At 32.0% G+C, this 17,325-nt stretch overlaps 4 protein-coding genes across 9 annotated transcripts in view; 3 read left to right on the forward strand and 1 right to left on the reverse strand.

Moving 5' to 3' along the window:
• Window positions 1-10: 10 nt before the first annotated feature.
• Window positions 11-14,430, reverse strand: LOC115237962 (putative histone-lysine N-methyltransferase 1). 3 transcript variants are annotated; one of them, XM_029811390.1, is made up of 8 exons: window positions 13,711-14,430; window positions 12,680-12,970; window positions 12,332-12,588; window positions 11,974-12,251; window positions 11,744-11,886; window positions 11,499-11,651; window positions 6,120-6,809; window positions 11-1,979 (listed from the first exon to the last, which is right to left on the reverse strand). In XM_029811390.1, the coding sequence occupies exons 1-8, from the start codon at window positions 13,820-13,822 to the stop codon at window positions 613-615; spliced, it is 3,291 nt and encodes a 1,096-aa protein (XP_029667250.1). In that variant the 5' UTR covers window positions 13,823-14,430; the 3' UTR covers window positions 11-612. The 3 variants fall into 3 exon arrangements, with proteins under 3 accessions (XP_029667250.1, XP_029667249.1, XP_029667248.1); XM_029811389.1 differs by lacking the exons at window positions 11,499-11,651; window positions 11,744-11,886; window positions 11,974-12,251; ... (1 more) ...; window positions 12,680-12,970; window positions 13,711-14,430 and adding an exon at window positions 7,788-8,290 and having other exon boundaries at window positions 11-1,819; window positions 5,945-7,474; XM_029811388.1 differs by lacking the exons at window positions 6,120-6,809; window positions 11,499-11,651; window positions 11,744-11,886; ... (2 more) ...; window positions 12,680-12,970; window positions 13,711-14,430 and adding an exon at window positions 3,663-4,165 and having other exon boundaries at window positions 11-3,349.
• Window positions 4,343-5,628, forward strand: LOC115237965 (small integral membrane protein 8-like). The gene is made up of 2 exons (XM_029811396.1): window positions 4,343-4,588; window positions 4,659-5,628. Exons 1-2 carry the CDS (start codon window positions 4,484-4,486, stop codon window positions 4,815-4,817), a joined length of 264 nt encoding a protein of 87 aa, XP_029667256.1. The 5' UTR covers window positions 4,343-4,483; the 3' UTR covers window positions 4,818-5,628.
• LOC115237966 (small integral membrane protein 8-like) lies at window positions 8,445-9,475 on the forward strand. Its single transcript, XM_029811397.1, has 2 exons — window positions 8,445-8,713; window positions 8,784-9,475. Exons 1-2 carry the CDS (start codon window positions 8,609-8,611, stop codon window positions 8,940-8,942), a joined length of 264 nt encoding a protein of 87 aa, XP_029667257.1. The 5' UTR covers window positions 8,445-8,608; the 3' UTR covers window positions 8,943-9,475.
• A 58-nt stretch (window positions 14,431-14,488) lies between the features above and the next one.
• LOC115237964 overlaps window positions 14,489-17,325 on the forward strand; it is a 5,183-nt gene continuing 2,346 nt past the window's right edge. The window contains exons 1-5 of one of the 4 annotated variants that reach the window (XM_029811393.1): window positions 14,489-14,809; window positions 16,083-16,232; window positions 16,422-16,555; window positions 16,669-16,789; window positions 16,954-17,318. In XM_029811393.1, coding sequence (XP_029667253.1) covers window positions 14,730-14,809; window positions 16,083-16,232; window positions 16,422-16,555; window positions 16,669-16,789; window positions 16,954-17,318 — 850 coding nt within the window. In that variant the 5' untranslated portion in view covers window positions 14,489-14,729. The other 3 variants (XM_029811392.1, XM_029811391.1, XM_029811394.1) reach the window with 3 other exon arrangements.

A 17,325-nucleotide genomic window follows, 5' to 3' on the forward strand; every position in this document is an offset into this window, starting at 1 on the left:
TATATACTAAGGTTTGTGAATAACATAATTTAATATCAGAATTTACCGTTTGACATAAACCGTTGGACTTTATATTACAAATATGATTGGTCAAAAATGTTTTACATTAAGTGTGTATGTGTGTGTATCCGAGCAAGAGTCCATATATAACGAAATATAAATATATATAATTATATATAAAATATGTTCATGTTTTCTTTCTCTTATATAATCTCGCAATTTTTTTCTAGAAAAAAACCAATGCAACATTTATTTTCCTAATTATTTTTCCATTAAGCTTATTATTTTGTTTGCATAAATGAACAGATAGTATATAAGAGAAACAGAATATATATTTGTATATATATAGATATATTTCATATATTTTATATATAATTTTATATGGACTTTTCTTCCTTGGTATGTATGTATGTATATACAACATGATTAAAAATCGTCCATATGAAACAAGATTTAGAATCACGATGTGTGAGACGACATATTGTACAAGAGTTTATGATTATTTTATACAATGATGTGTGTGTGTGATATAATAAAATTATAAGTTCGATATTAATTAAAAGATATTAATTACATACGTTGTAATTTTAAATACGCACAATTAATCCACGGCTACATAACCGCGTTCAATTGTAAGATAAAATGTTCTCTCAGTTCATTTGTACCGAAATCGTCGACGTCATTATTCTCCTCAAAGATGTCTTGAACCGTGCCCATTACCGTCTCCTCCGTATTGTCCGTCACGTCGATTTCTTCACAAACCGATTCTAAAATTTGATTCTTTGTATTCGCTTCTACGTCATCATTCGCGCATTGTATACCAGTCTCTTCACTTATATTACGTTTTGAAGGACCAGCTCGCGGAGTCGTGTTGCTACTTTCATTAGAATCTGAAGAAATGTCGCGCGGAGGGGTTCGCAGAGCCGACAATGACGGAAGTGGAAATCCGAAGTTCAATAGCTTGTCATATCCGCTTGAGCCGCAAATCTCTTTAATTTCTATCGCCATCGCTACAGCTTTCTCGGTGTAACCGTCCTTCACGTTGTCTATCAACATTTCGTTAAATCTACTCATTTTCTCGTCCAAGAGCTTCTTTCTTCTCATAAAAGTTTGCATGTTCAACATTTTTCTTCTGTATGTATTTGTATTTTTCTCCGCTCGGTCGAGGAACTTCGAAGCCTTCTCCAATTTCCAATTGAGCTCCTTTATTCGATTGTCCCTTTGTTTGATCTGCCCTTCCAGTTTTCTTTTATATTGACTCTCTACAGTTACGGTTTTCATTAATTTCTTATTTACCTCTTCCAAATAATTCACTCTGTTCGTTAAATCGTCGATCAATTTTTGCTTCAGATCCATGTTCTTTTTATAGATCATTGAAGACGCTGCGTTATCAGTTTTCGTATTGAATTCGTACATCATATTTTCCATCTTCTTCGTTTTGATTTCGAGCGCTGAATTTTTATTCTGTAGATTTTTCTCAGAGTTCTTGTACAAAATGAGCTGGTTGCTTAATTTTTTGATAACGTCTTCTTGTATTTTCACTTTTTGTCGTAATTTCCGACATTCGTACTTGGTAGTACAATTGGCCGTCGGTTGTTCGCTGTTAACATCCAGTATTGAATAGCTGTTTACATGCAAACCGTTCTCCTCGTCGAAATGCGGTGACATTAGTTTTGTACTTAAACATTCATTATTTTTTAAAGGTGACAAATTAAATGAGACTTGATCTCTTGATGTAATACTTGTCGGAGTAATATCGTCACTATATTCATCTTTAACAAATGCCTCCATTGGAGAGTCATCTATTGTTATAATAGATGTAACAAATGTATTATTTCCTTGATGTATATAAGTATTGTTGCATTCTTGGATGATAAAATCTTTTGTATCCTTAGAAAAATCTTGCATAATATCAAATATATCTTCACGATCACCTGATACTTTGACCGTAAACTTTGTTATAGCTGGTACAGTATCATCTTTAAGTCGCGTACTTTCAGACGTGTTCAGTTCCTTTCCTATCTCAGTTTCTGCTTCCATGATGTTGTCCGAAATATCGCTATCGCTTACCGAATTTGTATCATGGGAAGATGCATTTCGAATTGACTTTTTTATAGATTTCATAATTTCTTCACGAGTTCTCCGTTTACGTTTTATGGCGGCTCTTATGTTTGGTGTAACATGTATATTCTCTCCTTGAAAAGCTTTTTCTATAGCTTCAGGAAAATTTTTATTGATCTCTTGATCATCAGTAACACTAACAATATTTGCGGCACTTTGATCTGTTTTATTAAACTCAGTTGTTTCATTGTTATCATAAGATGTACACTTGGGAACGCGCGCACATTCTTCTCCGCTCTCACTACCGAAAATTATTTCAATATTCTCTGTATCATCAGTAAGTAGACTTCCAATTTCATCCCTTGACGAATATTTATAATTTATACTTCTGTGTAATATAGGAATTTGTGTTATCGATTTTCCTAAAACTCCTTCTCGATTATTAGAAGTTGAATTTAACCTCTCTACATTATTAGATATACTTTCCTCACGACCACCATCGCAAATTTGCTTTAATTTCTCCTCTATTTCATCGTAACTATCCAATGAGGTTTGATCATGTTCTCGTTTTATTTCTGTTTTTATAACAATGTCATTTTGGTTATTGGTTAAATTTTCATCCGCTATACAATTACCGCTAGATCTTTTGTTTTCCATATTTGTTTGCTTTTCATTGTTGCCTTCTTTGATATTATCTTCTGATATTATCTCTATATTATCATCTGAGATTAGGATAATACTTTCTTGTTGAAGGTCGCTCGTAACGTTTCTATATTGTCTGTGAGTTACTTGTTTATTTTCTGTTGTTTTTGTAGAATGATTTACTTGCTGATATACAAATGACTTTACAGATGGATCATCAATATCCTGCGAATCAGAATCCTTCTCTTCCAAAAAGCCGATTGATGAATGCTCAGTGTCATTTTCTAAATATTCCATTGTATAATCGTTTTCACATTGATTTTGATTCTTGAAATTTGCTAACTTTCCACGCTTTTTAGGGGATTTTCTAGTTGATGTTACAGTAAAAATAGATGGTATAGCATTCTTTTTTAATCTAATTCTGCCATTTGGCATTATAGACCATTCTTCAGGTTCAAAATGTACATGGCAAAGAAAGGAATTATTGGATGGTTCCCAATCGGCCCTAGCAACACGTTCCTGCCATATCTTTCTTAAGTTTGGGTCACGAGGGAAACATTTCATAATATATCCCTTCTCACTGCGATTGTTGCAACCAACAGCTGCGCAACCCGGCATTTTAATCTAACCAAATGCAGGGAGCAATCTGTAAATTTAAAATAACAGCAAAGTTGTAGCATGCATAAAACAAACTAGTGGTTATATTTCAAATAAATGACATAAATAGACTATATTAAAAAGATATATTGTGAGATTTGTCCGTTTTAGTTTTGCACTCTGTTTCTCTCTCTCTAAAGCATGAAAACTTACTTTTAGATTTATTTCATCATAAATATAAAAAGTGTAACTAAAACGAACAGACTCATAATTTTTAATGCTTTTCACATATCTTCTTCAAGAACTTGACATATTTGCGCCGTTCGACAAAAATGTCGCAGAAAAGATCCAAATCTGCTTACCTCTTCTTTTATATCCTAGCTTTATTCTCGTATGAGAGAAAAAACGCACGCGTCGCGTAAATATTATTATATATCTACTAAATATTGACAATATCATTCATAAACTTTCGCGTCATTAAATTCCTAACCATTCATAAAGGTTAAGAAACATTTTTGTATTGTCCAGAGTCTGCTTTTATACTTCCCCAGTATGTTTCGGACACCTCGCGATTCTACGCATACGCCGCAACATGGCTGCCTGCTGCAATTTCGTGTTTATATATTCTATCTAGCGGCCAATAAGATTTTCGAACGCGGTTTATTTGATTTTCCCGAAATCAACGAGACACACGAATAATATAAAGTAAAATATAAAAAATTAAATTACATTAAAATATAACATATGTATATTGAAGCTTGCGTTGTAAGAGTATATATCAATCACGATCAGCTGTTCAATGAGCGGTTATTGTATTAAATATATCCAATCAAGGTTAAAAAATTTTTTGTTTTAACGATGGTGCTCATATACCTGAGTGGTGCGTTCCAAAATTTGCTTCTTGGAGTAGAGTTGCGTTTGATTGACCAATGAGGACAGAAGAAGCAAAGATTTCTTCGTTCTGATTGGTCAATTAAATGCAACCGCAGGTAGGATTTTCGAACGCATCCTCTTACAAGGAACTTCTAGATATATAAATTCTATGGACAACTAATATTTACACTGACAAATTCTGAAAATTTTGTTATTCAATATATTACGTATTTAAGTAAAAACGTGTGTGTTTGATAAATGTGGAATATTATAGCTGAAAAATAGCGTATAAATATTGAAAAAACACAATATGAGTAATAAAAATGCTCGCGAAACAACGCCAGGTGATGGTTTACGATCATTACGAAGCACTTCATTATTTCGCGCTATCAATTTCGAGTTGTACATCAAGCCGGTAAGATTATATCAATATCTCTCTTTAATCGGACGATGTCATTAAACAAAATTTCATAACTATTTTGTAGAACAAAACTGTTATGATTCTCGGTATCGTAGCAATGTTGGGTTGTTCAGGGTATATATTTTACATGAATTCCGGTCAAAGGAAAAACGATTACCAAGCTATGATGAAATCGGACGATACAGTAGTATTAGTAAGAAAAACTTCTAAATGGACCGACTGAATAAGAACGATATATTATATATGATACTTTCTATAGTCTAACTAATATTTATTCAATTTTTAATAATATATATATTATCGACTATGTATATACATGTTTATATAGATTTATAAAGAGTTTGGAACAATAACATACTGAATCACACGAGAAACATTCAAGCGAGTCCTTTTATTTTATTTAAAAATTTATGATATACTAATCAAAACTCTTATAAAAATTAATTAAATTACTGCAAAAAAAATCTATTGAATTTTTCGATTGCCTTTTCCAGCTTTTTTCTTGTCAAAAATTGGCTTAAAGATTCCATGCTATTGCCTCTAGTGCTTTGCATATAACATTATGATACTCTATTATAAATATTCGAATACACAACTCATATATTATTAATATTTATTATCAATAACAATTACATATCAATAAATCAATAAAAAAATTGATTTAATTTTTATATTTTAAAAATGCCTTTGTAACTAAATGCATTCTACATTTTTTTTTTCTATAATATGCCATTAATCTGTAATTGTTACAAATATCTCACAATTTCACATAAAATTTTTATATAATAAAATTTATATGCAAAATTTTCATTTACTAAGATGTGTTCCATCATGCCTAATAATAACTAATAATAATTTTTTTTATAATAGAAACAGTTGTAATTATTATATATCATTAGTTGCATTCTATATAACAACAATGTTATAAACATTCTATTAATAGCAACTACAGGTTAATGTATTTATGGATTTATATGAGAAGCTTCCACGAAATAAAGTCTAGTCAGCAAACCAAAAAAATAAAAGAAAAAAAATTTGATAGTGGCCAATATTTGCATTATACATAATTTTTTCACATAATCATCAATTGCTTCCACACATTTGGTACATTGTTGCATCAGATGATGGGTAATTTGCTGAGTAACAAAGTTGTTGAGCCATACTGATGGCAGATTTCTTTGATGCAAGTTTAAAAAAACTGATGCAATGTTATGTGAAAAAATAATGTATTTATGTAGATATTGTTAATCATCAAATTTTTTTCCTTCTATTGATTTTTTTTTAATTACTGACCAAACCTAATTTGTGAGATCCTCTCATAATTCTAGATTTTTTTTTGTTATAATAGATGTAACAAATGTATTATTTCCTTGATGTATATAAGTATTGTTGCATTCTTGGATGATAAAATCTTTTGTATCCTTAGAAAAATCTTGCATAATATCAAATATATCTTCACGATCACCTGATACTTTGACCGTAAACTTTGTTATAGCTGGTACAGTATCATCTTTAAGTCGCGTACTTTCAGACGTGTTCAGTTCCTTTCCTATCTCAGTTTCTGCTTCCATGATGTTGTCCGAAATATCGCTATCGCTTACCGAATTTGTATCATGGGAAGATGCATTTCGAATTGACTTTTTTATAGATTTCATAATTTCTTCACGAGTTCTCCGTTTACGTTTTATGGCGGCTCTTATGTTTGGTGTAACATGTATATTCTCTCCTTGAAAAGCTTTTTCTATAGCTTCAGGAAAATTTTTATTGATCTCTTGATCATCAGTAACACTAACAATATTTGCGGCACTTTGATCTGTTTTATTAAACTCAGTTGTTTCATTGTTATCATAAGATGTACACTTGGGAACGCGCGCACATTCTTCTCCGCTCTCACTACCGAAAATTATTTCAATATTCTCTGTATCATCAGTAAGTAGACTTCCAATTTCATCCCTTGACGAATATTTATAATTTATACTTCTGTGTAATATAGGAATTTGTGTTATCGATTTTCCTAAAACTCCTTCTCGATTATTAGAAGTTGAATTTAACCTCTCTACATTATTAGATATACTTTCCTCACGACCACCATCGCAAATTTGCTTTAATTTCTCCTCTATTTCATCATAACTATCCAATGAGGTTTGATCATGTTCTCGTTTTATTTCTGTTTTTATAACAATGTCATTTTGGTTATTGGTTAAATTTTCATCCGCTATACAATTACCGCTAGATCTTTTGTTTTCCATATTTGTTTGCTTTTCATTGTTGCCTTCTTTGATATTATCTTCTGATATTATCTCTATATTATCATCTGAGATTAGGATAATACTTTCTTGTTGAAGGTCGCTCGTAACGTTTCTATATTGTCTGTGAGTTACTTGTTTATTTTCTGTTGTTTTTGTAGAATGATTTACTTGCTGATATACAAATGACTTTACAGATGGATCATCAATATCCTGCGAATCAGAATCCTTCTCTTCCAAAAAGCCGATTGATGAATGCTCAGTGTCATTTTCTAAATATTCCATTGTATAATCGTTTTCACATTGATTTTGATTCTTGAAATTTGCTAACTTTCCACGCTTTTTAGGGGATTTTCTAGTTGATGTTACAGTAAAAATAGATGGTATAGCATTCTTTTTTAATCTAATTCTGCCATTTGGCATTATAGACCATTCTTCAGGTTCAAAATGTACATGGCAAAGAAAGGAATTATTGGATGGTTCCCAATCGGCCCTAGCAACACGTTCCTGCCATATCTTTCTTAAGTTTGGGTCACGAGGGAAACATTTCATAATATATCCCTTCTCACTGCGATTGTTGCAACCAACAGCTGCGCAACCCGGCATTTTAATCTAACCAAATGCAGGGAGCAATCTGTAAATTTAAAATAACAGCAAAGTTGTAGCATGCATAAAACAAACTAGTGGTTATATTTCAAATAAATGACATAAATAGACTATATTAAAAAGATATATTGTGAGATTTGTCCGTTTTAGTTTTGCACTCTGTTTCTCTCTCTCTAAAGCATGAAAACTTACTTTTAGATTTATTTCATCATAAATATAAAAAGTGTAACTAAAACGAACAGACTCATAATTTTTAATGCTTTTCACATATCTTCTTCAAGAACTTGACATATTTGCGCCGTTCGACAAAAATGTCGCAGAAAAGATCCAAATCTGCTTACCTCTTCTTTTATATCCTAGCTTTATTCTCGTATGAGAGAAAAAACGCACGCGTCGCGTAAATATTATTATATATCTACTAAATATTGACAATATCATTCATAAACTTTCGCGTCATTAAATTCCTAACCATTCATAAAGGTTAAGAAACATTTTTGTATTGTCCAGAGTCTGCTTTTATACTTCCCCAGTATGTTTCGGACACCTCGCGATTCTACGCATACGCCGCAACATGGCTGCCTGCTGCAATTTCGTGTTTATATATTCTATCTAGCGGCCAATAAGATTTTCGAACGCGGTTTATTTGATTTTCCCGAAATCAACGAGACACACGAATAATATAAAGTAAAATATAAAAAATTAAATTACATTAAAATATAACATATGTATATTGAAGCTTGCGTTGTAAGAGTATATATCAATCACGATCAGCTGTTCAATGAGCGGTTATTGTATTAAATATATCCAATCAAGGTTAAAAAATTTTTTGTTTTAACGATGGTGCTCATATACCTGAGTGGTGCGTTCCAAAATTTGCTTCTTGGAGTAGAGTTGCGTTTGATTGACCAATGAGGACAGAAGAAGCAAAGATTTCTTCGTTCTGATTGGTCAATTAAATGCAACCGCAGGTAGGATTTTCGAACGCATCCTCTTACAAGGAACTTCTAGATATATAAATTCTATGGACAACTAATATTTACACTGACAAATTCTGAAAATTTTGTTATTCAATATATTACGTATTTAAGTAAAAACGTGTGTGTTTGATAAATGTGGAATATTATAGCTGAAAAATAGCGTATAAATATTGAAAAAACACAATATGAGTAATAAAAATGCTCGCGAAACAACGCCAGGTGATGGTTTACGATCATTACGAAGCACTTCATTATTTCGCGCTATCAATTTCGAGTTGTACATCAAGCCGGTAAGATTATATCAATATCTCTCTTTAATCGGACGATGTCATTAAACAAAATTTCATAACTATTTTGTAGAACAAAACTGTTATGATTCTCGGTATCGTAGCAATGTTGGGTTGTTCAGGGTATATATTTTACATGAATTCCGGTCAAAGGAAAAACGATTACCAAGCTATGATGAAATCGGACGATACAGTAGTATTAGTAAGAAAAACTTCTAAATGGACCGACTGAATAAGAACGATATATTATATATGATACTTTCTATAGTCTAACTAATATTTATTCAATTTTTAATAATATATATATTATCGACTATGTATATACATGTTTATATAGATTTATAAAGAGTTTGGAACAATAACATACTGAATCACACGAGAAACATTCAAGCGAGTCCTTTTATTTTATTTAAAAATTTATGATATACTAATCAAAACTCTTATAAAAATTAATTAAATTACTGCAAAAAAAATCTATTGAATTTTTCGATTGCCTTTTCCAGCTTTTTTCTTGTCAAAAATTGGCTTAAAGATTCCATGCTATTGCCTCTAGTGCTTTGCATATAACATTATGATACTCTATTATAAATATTCGAATACACAACTCATATATTATTAATATTTATTATCAATAACAATTACATATCAATAAATCAATAAAAAAATTGATTTAATTTTTATATTTTAAAAATGCCTTTGTAACTAAATGCATTCTACATTTTTTTTTTCTATAATATGCCATTAATCTGTAATTGTTACAAATATCTCACAATTTCACATAAAATTTTTATATAATAAAATTTATATGCAAAATTTTCATTTACTAAGATGTGTTCCATCATGCCTAATAATAACTAATAATAATTTTTTTTATAATAGAAACAGTTGTAATTATTATATATCATTAGTTGCATTCTATATAACAACAATGTTATAAACATTCTATTAATAGCAACTACAGGTTAATGTATTTATGGATTTATATGAGAAGCTTCCACGAAATAAAGTCTAGTCAGCAAACCAAAAAAATAAAAGAAAAAAAATTTGATAGTGGCCAATATTTGCATTATACATAATTTTTTCACATAATCATCAATTGCTTCCACACATTTGGTACATTGTTGCATCAGATGATGGGTAATTTGCTGAGTAACAAAGTTGTTGAGCCATACTGATGGCAGATTTCTTTGATGCAAGTTTAAAAAAACTGATGCAATGTTATGTGAAAAAATAATGTATTTATGTAGATATTGTTAATCATCAAATTTTTTTCCTTCTATTGATTTTTTTTTAATTACTGACCAAACCTAATTTGTGAGATCCTTCATAATTCTAGATTTTTTTTTACAAGATATCAATCTATAGCTGTTTATATAAATTTATACAAATTTTACTGCTGCAAATATTGGCATAATTGGCAGTATAGGATATTTCTCTTTATATTTGTATCATTGTGTCTGTCTTCTATGATTATTAGTGGAATTTAATATAGAAGTTGGTCCTGATTTTTGTAAACAAAATAATTACCACAAAAATATATTCATATTATTAACTGTTCTGCCGTACATATAAAATTTTTTATGTGTAAGAGTCACTCTTACTATATATATATATATGTATGTATGTATATGTGTGTGTGTGTGTGTGTATTCGACTTACATTTTTCAACATGTTTGTTGAGATAAAACTTTAATATGATATGTATAATTCTAACTCATATATGTATATATGTTTTCAACAGACAAGGAAGCCCACTCTGTGTTGGAGAGCAGTGAGTATCACTGATCCACAGCAAAGTTATTTCACTACATTCTAGAGCAGCAACAAAACTTAATATCTATACATTTATTTTTTATCTCCTATTTTTTTTTCAAAACTCAACAATAACAGAAAACAAAGAATATAATTTTCTCCAGACTTATGCAAAAAGAAAAATTTAACATTATCAATCAAAAAATATCATATGATTTAATTTATAATATATTACGCTATCCTTCTTGTAGCAATATTATTGTTACTGCCATTTTAAGAAAAAATTCAAATTTGATATAAATAAGATTTTTTTTTAGATGATGAACTGCAAAAATAGATTAAAATCATTATCATTCAAATATGAAATATAGTATATCATACATTTTGCTTTTGATGAGGAATATCTTTTTCTATAACCTATCTATATATTCTTTTTGTATTATTTAACAATTTTAATTAAATCACGTGATAAAAGTATGTAATAGATTAAAATAGAAAATCTTTCTAATTAAAATATCTAACCATAAATAAGTTATTTCTACATTTAAGTGTATCAGTTTAAAGCACTCAACAGTTTTTATATTGTTCTAACCTACTAGGTAACTTTTATATAATTTTATAATAATAAACTCCGTATTATATATATAAAAGAAGTCTCATGATGCGACATGATATAACTAATATATATGTATACTTACAAAATTTGGCATTATGTAATACTTTGCAATATTTTGTGTTTTGTACTTTTGTCTTGTAAAATTTTAGAGTAAGGGAAAAAAGGGAAAACAAAAAAAAAGAAAAATAATTTACCACAGGAAGGATAACTGTATCTCAAATAGTTTGATCTCAAAACAGGATATGAAGACAGAATGCATGATTGCATGTAATAAATTTCGGTGTTAGTCGAAAATAATCATTTCTCTGAATTAATTGGGTTGAATTTTGTTACGTACAAATTATTGCCATATTCGCTATGTTGAAGTTTGACCATTAATTTGTACTTTGAATACCATGAAGTCTTAAGTTTAACACGTACAATCATTCTGTCCTTCTGGGAAGAGCTTTAGTGTTTCATTGATCGCGTTTGCCACATAATCCAAATTGAATTCGTTGAGTCCGCACATATTTATACGACCGCTGCGTAACATGTAGATGTGATACTGTTCTCTCAGATGCTGCACTTGTTCCTCTAAAAAAAAATATTGAACGAGAAAATGTTTTCTCCTATGATTATATTAAACTGCATTATAAAGCTAGAGAAATATAATTTCTACAACTAACCGGTAAGTCCTGTATATGAGAACATTCCAATTTGTTGGATAATATGATCCCAAGTACCTGGAGTGCCCAATTTCAACAATCTGTGATGCAAGCCTGTTCTCATCTCTTTAATTCTACTGGACATTGTTCTAATATGATCTCTCCTAAGATATCGAATTACGTTATTTAAATAATTGATATATTATGTTTTAACTATTTTATATAGAGAGAATATATAGAATGTACAATACCATTCTTCAAAAAGTTCTGGGTTTCTTAATACTGTCGCGACAATTCGAGCACCATGATTAGGAGGATTGCTGTACATTCCTCGGATAATTAATGTCAATTGCGATTTAGCTTCAATTAGTTCCTTTGTATCGGCTAACACAAAAACTATGTTGCCAACTCTTTCGTTGTACAATCCAAAATTTTTTGCGAAGCTTTGCGTGCAGATAAATTCGATTCCACGTTCGGCGAACATTCGTATGGCGTACGCATCCTTATCTAAATCTCCACTTGCGAAACCCTATTAAGGGATCACATAGATTGAGCATACTATGAAGATAATCATGATAAAATTACATTATCTATTGATTTGATATTGACCTGATATGCACTGTCAAATAATGGAAAGAGTCGTTTTTCTTGTATTACATCAGCTATTTTAGCCCATTGTTCTGGAGTTGGATCACATCCAGTAGGATTATGCGCGCACGCATGCAGAATGATTACGGCATTTTCTGGAGCATCTCTTAAATCATTGAGCATTCCTTCTAAATTGACACTATGGGTCTTCTCGTCCCAATATGTATATTCGCGAGCGTGTTTGAATCCTCCATTAGTAAACACCAGTCTGTGATTTTCTATCAGTACATAATTTTACAATATACATGGATATTTTTACTGGTAAATGTTAACATGGCTAATGTATTATATCTTTAAATTTTCACTTACCCCAGGAAGGTATGCTGTAGTAAAAGGTATCGTAATGCAAAATACGACTTAAAAATTCAGCAGCAACACGCAATGCACCAGTACCAGAGAGTGATTGTATGCCAAAGGCACGACCTTGGGCAATAACAGGAGAATTTGAACCTAGTAACATACTCGTAGCAGCCGTACTAAATGCATCCAACCCAAGAACTGGTAAATATTCGTGATTCTGTAGATCATCAGCAGCAAGTAACTTCTCCACTTTCTTTACAACTGGCAAGACCCATGGTTTGCCCTCATTAGTGCGATAAGCTGAAAAGAATTTGTGTAAGTATACTTTGAGAAGAGTTGCATAATCTCAATAATTACTGTGCGATTAGTTCATGTCAAACTATATGATATATTACATAGATTACAAAGAGGAATACAAATTAGCCATTTTTTTTAATTTTTTGATTTATTAATAGAGCTCAAAAAATTAATATTTCTAGATATAACATACATTCTCTGTATATCTGCTTTAAAAATTAATTACTAAAAATTAGTTTACATAAGATATAAAAATATAAAAAATAATTTTATTACATTTAATATCAGGCATTTGATAAAGCAGATTAATTTCTATCTATATTTATTGTGTAATCTTTAACAAAATAATCAAGTAAGAAGTTTATCTGTATTATCTGTATATATATATGTATGTGTACATGTGTATAAATGGTAGAACAATATGTGACATATTATGTAATCATTTTAGAGGTGACCTAAGAACACAAAGTATAGAGAAAAATATAGAGATACAGAAAATATACTATACACATATCATAGTTTGTTATTGAAATATGCTGATCTATAAGAGTGAAAAACATGCAACATTATTCAAAGCACAAGTACATGTTACTATGAAAAATCTATATACATGAAATCAGTGGCGTGTTAATTTAATCTTGTTTTTTTTTTGTTTTTTAAGTGGTTTTAATATAGCGTTGATAAAGCGATCGTTTAAAAAATTATAACAAATCGTAAGGAATAAAAAAAAGGCAGTAACGTACCTCCTATACTTAGATTTACTTTATTGTCATGAGGGTCGTCGACGAAAGCCTTTTGCACCGCGAAAACCTCGATGGGAGGCCCCAATTTTATCCCCGTAAATCTGGTATTCATGTCGTGAGGGATGCAACAATGTGGTGAGTGCGATGAACGAAGAAATCGTACGCGCGAAATTAAAATTTAATCTTCTTTCAAGTTCGGGGTTGGGACGTGATAAATGGGAGAATACGCGAAGGTCAATGTGTCAAAACGTAGTTGCCCGCGTGGATATCTCGCAATCCGTGATTCGCCGATTGACCCAGTCTACTATGTGTGTTGTATATATATGCTCCGATTTTTACTGCTGTATCAATTGACGTAAGAGGACACGAGAGAATGTTGCCATTTCGTAGATTATATGTTTTTCACCTTCGTACCATGCAGCGATTCTCAATGCTGTTGTGAAATTATGTTGCGATCCTTAAGCTAAATACATACGCGGTCCAGCGAACTTATCGCTGAACATCAGATTGCGTATTAAAGATTGAAGATTAAAAGATTGGAATTTGACTGATGAAAGAAAAGGACATAAATTTTTTTTTCTTTTTTTCATCTGTTACATTTTAATCTTCAATCTTTAACGCATAGTGTAATACGGGCTTAAGGTGTAGAAAAATCAACCAATCGCGCGATAGCTCGTCTGGAATAGGCCTGTAGAAGTCGAGGAGCTCTTCCGTGATTGGTGCGTGCAAGTCCTGTAAAAAAAAAAAAAAAAAAAAAAAAAAAAAAAAAAAAAAAAAAAAAAAAAAAAAAAAAAAAAAAAAAATCTGCTTCAATCTATTTTACGAAAGTGTAATATTTGAGCGAAGCAATTTTTACTTCGCGACATGCAAGTTTGCGAGAAGATATAATGATTCCGAGAGGAATCAAGAGACGAAGACGCAGATTCGTCTGATAGATAATTGCGAGTAACATAACGCTGATGATACTCGCGACCTCGGTACCTTCGTGAATGCATACTACGTGACAATTGCTGCGATAAATGAGCTTGCAAGACAGCCTGTTTTCCGAAGATGTCGAGTACGACGTAACCGTCTTCGCGAGGGACAAGACGCGCAAAAGGTATGTACAAGGAACGATTGTTATAACATATATGCACGAAATGGGATATCGACGTCGAGGCCGATGCAATCTTTGAAGGTTAACTTTTTTACAATATCCGTCAGCGGCTACGAGAAACGTAATTTTAATTTGATCTTGAGTGATTACTTTGATATGTTACTTTATTTAGACATATATACATATATATGTATAAAAAATGAATATATATGCATGTATGTAACGGCAAATTAAACGGATATGTATGTATATCGTGTGTCCTCGGAGCGAAATTATCCGTGAGTGGCTTAATATAGATTTTATAAATAGCATTAGCAACCGATACATCGATAAACCATCCTCGCTAAAGAGCTTCGAGAAGCTAAGATACACGATACTCTTATATATATATATATTTACAATTTGTTTGTGTTATATAAATCGTCAAGTAATTTTAACATTTTTTACTGCGCACATTTTTTCATCCTTACATACGATATTATCGCAAAAGAAAAAAAAAATATTTATATATATAAAGGGAGAGAGAGAGAGAGAGAGAAAGGAGAGGGTAATAAATCCATTTACATTATTCCATGAAGAATAAAGACCCATTATTCATATATTGATGAAAAATGGCAAATATTAAAAAACAGCAATTATGAAACGTGATTTTTCAATACTGCCAATACCAGAACGTGAATAAGGCCAAGGGATATTTACGTCAATTATGGTCAATATTGGCAGTCTATATCAAAACATTGCAGCTTGTTGCACGTGGTCGCGCGCGCTTGTGACAGATCCGGCCAGTCCCACGTGGTCGTGGTTGTACGTGTGTGATTGCGCAAATTCGGTAATCGCGTATAAACGCGTGTTTATACACGATATATTACACAATAAAGTAGCATATATATTCTATTTCTGCTTTCTCACTCTCAAGTATATTTTATGTCACGTATATTTAATAATACAGGTACGCTATATACACTGTACTCGCCCTCATTATAATTAATAAGTAAAAAAAAAAGACATAGTCGAGACGAAAGATAACGTTTAGCGCGATTGTCGAGTCGTGTGAGTCGATGAATAAGTCGCTATATAAGTCGGGTAACGAATGAGGGTGAAAGTGAACGCGCGAGTTACGTAAAAGTTAGCCGGCTTTTATATCCTCGTTGTTCCCACCTTTTCTCACATCCTCTCTTTCTCTTTCTCCTCACGTAAGGCGTTACGTTCACCAAACGGCTGCTCGATGCTCGTTCTCACTTTCAACGAGAAACACGCGATCTTTTCACTTTTGCAGAGCGCTCGTCTTCCCGCCCGTCAACAACTATCGCCGTTTCATAATACATCAGCTGGTGCAGGATCGTTTCCCGGACCTGTTGCACACATTCTCGATCGGTCAGGGCTCGGCCAGACGTACCGTAGTATGCTACAAGAGCGATGTGAAAAGGTATCGCAGAAAATCATATTCTACTCAACATTTGTTATTTGTTTTTTGTCGATAATATTCCTGAATGCAACGTCATAATATCAACGTCATAATATGTTGCGAATCATGATTATGATTGTAATCGCAATTCTTTTCGAGCAATATGATTCTACGAAGAGAATTAAGCGTAACATTGTTTTTGTTGTAAAGAGATTGGGACCCAAAGCCGAATGTTCCTGAGTGCAGAAGAGGCCCTGCAACAAAACGAAGGGATACGATTGGCGGGATGGAAGGCCGACAGTCGCCTTCAATGTCTCCGGAATGCAAGCAGCTACAGCGACAAGGTGATTATAAGAATAAGTAATACATAAATAATAGATAAGCGTGAGAGACAAGACATACTTCTCGAAACAATACATAATGTGAGATGTGCATTTATATATGTATATATTTTTAGCTAAATCAGTACCAACGGTCGAGATATATAGGCCACCGGCAGCTAGGAAAGCTAATAACTGCTCGCTAATAAGTGGGACACAAACGCAGTTGCAGTCAAATACAGATTCTTCTTCGGTCAAGTAAGATTTATTAAATTATTAAATTCATAGACAATTGCTTTTAACCTTAATATTCACACAAGAATAAAAAACCAGCACCCTTTTTTTCGCTTTATTAGCGTCGCGATTCTTACACGATCAGTGCCAACTATTCCAAAATACATTATCAACATGTGCATTTATAGGAATGTACGGCAGAAACGACCCGATCGAGCGGTTTACGTACCTAGGCATCGAAGAAGCCTGGAGGAAAGGAGATCGCGAAATTCTCAAGTTTCTTCCGCAAATCACACAACGTTAAACGGAGATACGAATACAAATAATAATTCTAGACTGCAAGATACATGCTGTATTCGACAAAGTATAAGCAGCGACTCGAGTTTGGACAATCGAATCTTCGAAAGTCACGACATGAAGATAGAAAATGGTCACTTTCCTCGAGAAAATTCTGTGGTCTCCGTGGATTCTAGGAAAATCCTCGACATGCATGATAGTACTGAATATACACATAAACTATTGGAAGAATTGAAAGAGGATGTGCAAACTTCATCGGAAGA

This window comes from Formica exsecta, unplaced genomic scaffold (genome assembly GCF_003651465.1).
Source record: "Formica exsecta isolate Colony F162 unplaced genomic scaffold, ASM365146v1 scaffold314, whole genome shotgun sequence".
Taxonomy (NCBI): Eukaryota; Metazoa; Arthropoda; class Insecta; order Hymenoptera; family Formicidae; genus Formica; species Formica exsecta.

Excerpts from the sequence above, each read along its gene's own strand:
- LOC115237965 (XM_029811396.1), top strand. The coding sequence starts at position 4,484 with ATGAGTAATAAAAATGCTCGCGAAACAACGCCAGGTGATGGTTTACGA. Across the intron at positions 4,589-4,658 it reads TCGAGTTGTACATCAAGCCG|AACAAAACTGTTATGATTCT; the intron begins GTAAGATTATAT and ends ACTATTTTGTAG.
- LOC115237966 (XM_029811397.1), top strand. The coding sequence starts at position 8,609 with ATGAGTAATAAAAATGCTCGCGAAACAACGCCAGGTGATGGTTTACGA. Across the intron at positions 8,714-8,783 it reads TCGAGTTGTACATCAAGCCG|AACAAAACTGTTATGATTCT; the intron begins GTAAGATTATAT and ends ACTATTTTGTAG.
- LOC115237962 (XM_029811390.1), bottom strand. The coding sequence starts at position 13,822 with ATGAATACCAGATTTACGGGGATAAAATTGGGGCCTCCCATCGAGGTT. Across the intron at positions 12,589-12,679 it reads CTACAGCATACCTTCCTGGG|AAAATCACAGACTGGTGTTT; the intron begins GTAAGTGAAAAT and ends ATGTACTGATAG. Across the intron at positions 11,887-11,973 it reads CCAGAACTTTTTGAAGAATG|GAGAGATCATATTAGAACAA; the intron begins GTATTGTACATT and ends TCGATATCTTAG.